Source organism: Aphis gossypii, unplaced genomic scaffold (genome assembly GCF_020184175.1).
Source record: "Aphis gossypii isolate Hap1 unplaced genomic scaffold, ASM2018417v2 Contig00799, whole genome shotgun sequence".
In the NCBI taxonomy this organism is placed as follows: domain Eukaryota; kingdom Metazoa; phylum Arthropoda; class Insecta; order Hemiptera; family Aphididae; genus Aphis; species Aphis gossypii.
In genome coordinates, this window is record NW_026083287.1 from 3,351 (window position 1) to 10,634 (window position 7,284).

The 7,284-nt window shown below is 25.1% G+C and overlaps 1 protein-coding gene across 1 annotated transcript; it reads left to right on the forward strand.

Annotated features, from left to right (window-relative positions):
• The first annotated feature begins 206 nt into the window (after window positions 1–206).
• LOC126555318 (uncharacterized) lies at window positions 207–6,293 on the forward strand. The gene is made up of 3 exons (XM_050210258.1): window positions 207–1,779; window positions 4,070–4,582; window positions 5,672–6,293. Exons 1-3 carry the CDS (start codon window positions 981–983, stop codon window positions 5,680–5,682), a joined length of 1,323 nt encoding a protein of 440 aa, XP_050066215.1. The 5' UTR covers window positions 207–980; the 3' UTR covers window positions 5,683–6,293.
• The last annotated feature ends 991 nt before the right edge of the window (window positions 6,294–7,284 follow it).

The window sequence follows — 7,284 nt, forward strand, 5'->3', positions numbered from 1 at the left end:
AGCGATTAAATTGGTATCTTGTATTTTAATAATACCATTTAAGGTATATTTTTTAGACTTTAATTATCATCGTTATTTTCTTAGTAAGCACATTGAGAGTCGGAACTCAGAAGATAGTATTTTACACCAATTGTATTACTTCATACTTGTATTTTACTATTTTAGTACATATTATGTAATTTGTGCCATATTATACGAATATAACATATATTTTGTACAATATCTAAAAATTAATTTTGTTAATTTATGCCACAACAGAAAACGAAATAGATTAATGATAATACAATCTGCGACACACTTTTAACATCAATTTTTGGAATTTATCAGCTAATAAATTTACTAATATCGCAACAGCTGTGCGATAATACAGACACATGCCTGATCTAGATTAATCTAATCTAAAAAGTTCGTGGTTAAAATATTACGTATAATCCACGATTTAAGAAAAAAAAATCGTGGTATAATCAAATGGATGTTATCAACTGTACACGACGTAAACATTATACTGGCGCCGTGCTTATAGATAAGATATACCATAGAACATCATAATATTGTGATTTGTGGTTTATGTTCAATCTCTTAGATATTTTACGGCTCCTTGAACCTGTTGTTGTTTACTGTTTAGTGTAATAGTATTTACTGTTTACCGTTTTCAATGTTTTCATTTGAAATTCAACCATTGGACTGGCTAGTCGTTGTTCTTACCGATTCGGACGTGCGCTTGCTTTTAACCTCGCTTTTAACCGACTACTGTTGTTTACTAAATACCGATTTGTATAATCTAAAGAATTAGTACTTACCGATAATATATCATATTATATTATAACGATTATTATTAGTGGATTCCGACATCAATCGTTGGTGATTATTTTATGGCGTTCGGTCTTTTTGTTCGTTTAAAATAAACAGTGCTATTGTCATTGTTATCCCAACGCGTATCGCTGTTCTTTTGTCTTAATCGAACTGTGCATCGATTATTAATGATGGACAACCAAAGAGCAACGTCTAGTTCAACATTTCAACCGCAACAGACTGCACAACCGTCAGTCGAATCACTACTGTTCAACGATATTATTGAAGAGAAGAGTCAAATTTTAAGTGATTTGATGAATCAATTTTTACAAGTACAGCCTTTCAGTAAATTTGAATCGGAATTCAATTTATTTCTAAGGCGCATTAAACACATCACAAGGGAAGAACAGCGCAAAGGCACATACCGTCACCCAATACAGATACCTTCGTATAAAGACACGCCGACTGAAAATGATGTGTCACAGGAAAACAATCGGCAACATATTGAATCCTTCAATTTATTTCAACGACCAACGACTATCAAACATAAACCTAAAACAACATTGACTTATAATGACCAATTGAAGAATATTCCTTGTACATCTAATAACTCATGTGATACAATTATTGAAGAAAGCATAATCAATAATAGTTCTGCTCATGAAAATCCTCAACAATCAAAATTCCTGCCACCAACTGCGCCAATACCATACTCAAAGTCATTACAAATTAACGATGCATTTCCCAACACATCCAATATAGCTAATGCTGATGATGTCATGGAATCTGATGCTGAAGTATTAGAATCTTTTAAGACACCAAGCAACAGTGACAATACCAGCACATCTCAACTTAATCAAGATCAGTCTAATTGTTCTGAAAGAAGCGATGAAAAAATTAAAGTCAAGAACTTAACCAACTGGTCGGTAAATTTGAAGGAAATTAAATCAAATAAGGGCAATTCAAAACCAGTCATCGCATTAACAAGTAATTAACTACTTTTTTTTTTGTTTATTTAGTCTTTTTATTGATATACAGGGTTAGGTTAAATAAATAAAAGATAAATCATGTTTAAAACAAAATTAACTATTCATTTTAATTTAATTTGAGTGTTCATCAATACATTCAAATAATATTTATTATTTTCTTGCTTTTGAAAACCTCGAAACCACATTATCGTATTTGATAATATTGATAACGAAGTGAATCCTTATCAACCTTAGATATTTTTTTTTAAATTAAAAGTTATGTTACAGACTTGTGGTAGCTATAATACGGACGATTAGTGCTTACATCATACACATTATAAAATCTATAGTAAAATCTTATCAACAGATCCTCCATTGGATCCAAAAAAAAACTATTACTATGTACCTAATAATATCGTTTAAAATTAATATTTTAATTATATTTACATGTTGTGTAAGCAAAATTGTTTAATTTTATAAATTTTTAAGGTTTGTGTGTACTAATGCACTGTGCATAGTTAGCTTAATGAAAAATCATATACATTGAAAGTTTAAACTACAATTTTGTTCAAATTTTCTAAAATTATATGCTTTTCTTATAGTACGAAACATTTGTTTGAATCCAATTGATAAGGATTCATAACATTTGTGACGTAACACTAATCGTCCATATTAGTATATTACTGATGAAAACAAGACTTTTTAAAATACTTTTAGCCTTTAGGAACATAAATGGGATACCTATTATTTTTCTGAAAAATTATTATCAAATATAAAATGCATAGCTCTCAGGATCAAACAATTTTGAGATAATATATTTTTATGATGCATCATTAACTCTTCATATAAACTGTAAATAGTGGCAAACTTGAAAAGGCTAAGAATTCAAGTTAACAATCACATTAAAATATTCTCTTTCTAAATACCATTTAAATTTAGTCTAATAAAAAAATACTTGTTAGCCTAACCTATAGGTAATACCTATGAAATAATATTTAATAATATAAATTTAAAATTTAAAAATGTTTATAATTTGCTTTTAAATGCTAAACATCTGTTATAACTTATTACTGATATTGAAAGAAAGCTAAAGAATAAAAATAAAATAGAATCGAAAAAATATAATAGTTAATTTACATGCATTTAATATTTTTAACTAGTACAGGAACAATCCATTGATAGGCCCTAATGCAAGACAAAATGTATGGCACTAATTTTAACATTTTTTGAAACAGTAAAGAAGTAGTAATGTTGGTAATATTAAGTTCATCAATCATCATATTTTTAAACACTTCTCAAATAATCAAGTTAATTAAAATAAATAATTTATTTATTAAACAATATGTAATAGATATGTTCATATTTCTCAATTTTAACATAATATTAAATTAAAATAACAACAAAAAATAAACTATCAAAATAAATATTATATAATTGATTTTATTTTAAAATGTTTTTCTTTCTACATATCATACTTGCAAAGTCATTTATTAATTTTTAAAGATCAATTTCATATTTTGTCTTTGAGTTTTCAGTATTAAGTATACTTTACCAGTTAATCTTTCTTGAGAAATTGAATTTCAAAGATAGTTTTTCAACAATTTTAATTTGGAAAATGACCTTTCAGTCATAATGACAGTAACTAGGAGACTTAAAAAATATATAATATAAGTAGTAAGAATTTCATCATAAAGAGATAAAAAATGTAAATTTTAGAATTTTTATAATTGTCTTTTTAAATTTTATGTCCTATCATTATGGTAAAATAATATCAATCTATAATAGAAAGTTTATTTTTCCATTTTTTTTTATATATTATAACTTAGCTTCTTAATTTTTCCTACTCTTATTTAAACACAAAACCTGGACAGGGAACTCAATGCATACTTTTCGTCCCCTATTGTTACGGCACTGTTGTTTACTAAAACTATCATTAAATTGACAACTATTGTTAAGAACCCTTGAATATTACTTATTTGAACACTGTTAACCAATTCATAAAATATTAGTTATTATAAATTACTAATTTAAAAATATGTAACAACCTAATGAAATATTTGAGATTTTTCATAACCATACAGTTTGCACTACCCTCTAGATATAGTATTGATATATTTATTGGTTTTACTATATTTCATGGAAAAAAATATGTATTGCAATAGGTAGTAAAAATAACTTATCATATATTTTCAAGTTTTTGGTAGATACATGTAAGAAAATTAAAGAAATATAAAACAAAAATGTCAATATGTTAATGTTACTTTATAATCCCTCTCATAAATAATGTATTTTTTATTTTATGTTTGTAGGTACTTTATTAGCAAGAGATCAAATCACGGAGTTGAAGAAAGTTCATAAAGCTGGTGTTTTGGTAGCTCGAAAAGCAAAAAATATTATCAAAACAGATAAAGGATTTTACCATCTAATTGGTTCAATTGCTGAAGGATCTCCACCTAATTTACTTCGTGCATGTATAGAAACAAATGGTATTCCAAAGACCTGGAGAAGTATTTTAACGCATTTGACAACAAAAGTTGAAGTAAATCTCAATGAAAGTGTGACTAGAAAAGGCACAATCTATAACAAAGAAAAAAAAGCTAGTCATAATGTTCCTGAAACAGAAGAGTTTTCTGAAGAAGATTTACCTCGTGATTTACTCAATGGTCTCAATGACAGTGATTTTCGTCGACAATTGTTACAACTATCATCACCGAAAACAACATCATTTGGAGGATGTCAAACTCCTAGTCAACTTTTGAAGCATAAATTTCATCGAAAGTTTGTTAAAGCTTGCTTAATCATTGGCAGTCTAGAAGATTCAGGTACATATTAATCACTTATTTTTTAACAAAAAAACATATTATTTACTTAGAAATGGCTATTTTTTTTTTTTTTTTTTTATTTGAATAAAGAAGATTATACATAGGTATTATATACAACAAATAATACCTATTTATAAGTAAATTTTTGAGTTATTATGAAATTCAAAAGAATTATATGCTTTATCTTTAAAATATTATTATTGGTACTTCCTTGTTATATGAGACTACTTATTATCGCAACTACTACAATATATTTAAAATTTAAGATATTTATGAGTTGCGTATCAGCATTGCAATTTACAATTAGCTATCATTACTTATATTATTAGTTTTTGTAATGTTGTGTTTCCTTTATATAATATTTATTTGATAGTTAAAAAAAGACCATTTTCCAGCATCAGTCAAATGTTGCTGTTAATCACATGTTGTTTTTATCTGTTTTTTTATATTTTTATTAGTTAAGTAATAATAATATTGACAATTGGTCTCTATCTAAGACTGAATAAAAATCAGTAATGCTGCTTCAGGAATTTGTTATTTTACTCACCCAAATAAAATAATTACTAATGAATTATATTAAAAAAACATTTAATTTTTATAATAAATTTATTATTGTAACTTGTTCTTAAATTTAACATTTTATTTGTAAAACTACCAATTATATTCATGTTGTTACCGTGTATCAACGACAACAATATTATTCGTTGTATTAATATTATTATTATTGTTATTCAACATTAACCATTTATAGCTTATGAAGTTTGCTACCAATAAATAATACTGTGTACCTAAGAAAGTGGGCAAATTTAGTATTATTAGATAGCAGAATTGTTATGTTTAACAAAACACTGTATTCTCGTATAACAAGAATGTACTTAATTATTTTTATATTTTAGTGTAACAAACAAATATTTAAATAATATTTAAATTTTATTTTATCTTTTTTTTAACATATTAATCCATTACTATAATTCTACATTAAAAATTATTTTCAAAATAAATTTTAACATTGTTATTATACTATTTAATACATAACAATAAATAAATACAGTATAAAAATAATAACTAATTTAAATGTTTTATTTATAGATGAACAATGAATTAAAACAACAGAATTTCAAACGGTGCTTATACTAAAAAGAAATTGGACAATTTTAAAGATGCATTAAATTCAGTGAACTTGACTCCAAAAGTGTTGTGTCCATATATATCTTTGTTAACTTATTTTTGTTTTTGTTTTTAATTAAAACTGAAACTTGTTATATTTGTATTCCTATTAGTTTCATATTTTAAATTAATGATTTTGTTATGTTTAAATAGCATTAAACGCATTGTTACGTAAAGGCAATATTTTAAGACTGGCTAAGTATTTCAAAGTTTTTTTATATGAATTTGATTTGTGAATCATTTTTTTTTTTTTTTTAATTAATCTACATAATATAAGATATTGCATAATTATATTAACTCCGCATTACATGTATTGCAACAATTTTGTATTTTTTTTTTTTATCATTTTTATCATTACTACTAATTTTTAATTTTGTATAAATATTTTGGCTTATTTTATTATATTCAATTAGAAGTAAATAAAGAATTTAAGGCCATATTTCATTATATAACTATCAGCATTTTATTTTTACTGCTATTTTTCTTATTTTTTGTTTTTGTGTAGTTAACTTATTGAATAAAACGAATGTTTAAACTAAAATAATTTGTTAACATTCTCTCACCAAGAAATTACTGATATAAAAAAAACTAAAAATTATAGGCATGTTATTTTCTACAATATTATACATTAAAACCTCTCTGTAACGGAATCACTTGTGTCCAACAACTTTTTCTGTTATAAAGAGTTTTTCGTTATAAAGAGATAGAACTATATTATATTATTTGAACCGAGGCTATTGACATTTTCCATTATAAGGAGGATTCTGTCTAATAGTGTCTGTTAAAAGGTAGGCATTAGGTACATTAGGTTGTCAAGTGTGTCACTATTATGAGTCCGTTACATTTTAATTCAATGGCTCACCATTGAATCTCAACGGAAATAGTCTATTAGTCTAAATGTCAATACAAAATTCTTCATAAGTAGTTTATTTTACTTTAAATAGTACAATTGGTTGATAAAATTTTTTTGAAAATATTGCATTTTTTATGTTATTAGTATATTATACCATATTTCTATAAATACTGTAAAACTGATAAAATAGATTCTTAGTATAAATAAATAATATCTTATAATAAATTAAAAATGTTATTATGTACCAATAATAAAATTCAAAATAATAAAATACTCGTATAATTTGTAAAAGTTTTAAGTTACCGCAGGTAATGTTAAAACAAAATAACGTAATTAACATCATTATTTATCGTTTAAAATAAGTAATCTCATCCAAATCTAAACTTAAAATGTCTATAAAAATAAATTTAGCCTGTGTATTTTTATATTTTTATACAGATGTAAGCTAACATTTACATACTCACATGGCTACATTAAAATATCGTCTATTCGTCTATACATATATCAAATTCAAATACAACTTAGACACTGACCACTATAACTCAAAAACTACGCAACGTGCGTACTTGAAATTTGGAATAGATGTTATTTATTTTCAACGTGCATTTAGAAAGCATTTTCAAAAAATTTTAAATTTAATGTTGTTTTAGTGCAGTTATAAACTAAAATAATTATTATTCAC

Excerpts from the sequence above, each read along its gene's own strand:
- LOC126555318 (XM_050210258.1), top strand. The coding sequence starts at position 981 with ATGATGGACAACCAAAGAGCAACGTCTAGTTCAACATTTCAACCGCAA. Across the intron at positions 1,780-4,069 it reads ACCAGTCATCGCATTAACAA|GTACTTTATTAGCAAGAGAT; the intron begins GTAATTAACTAC and ends TTATGTTTGTAG.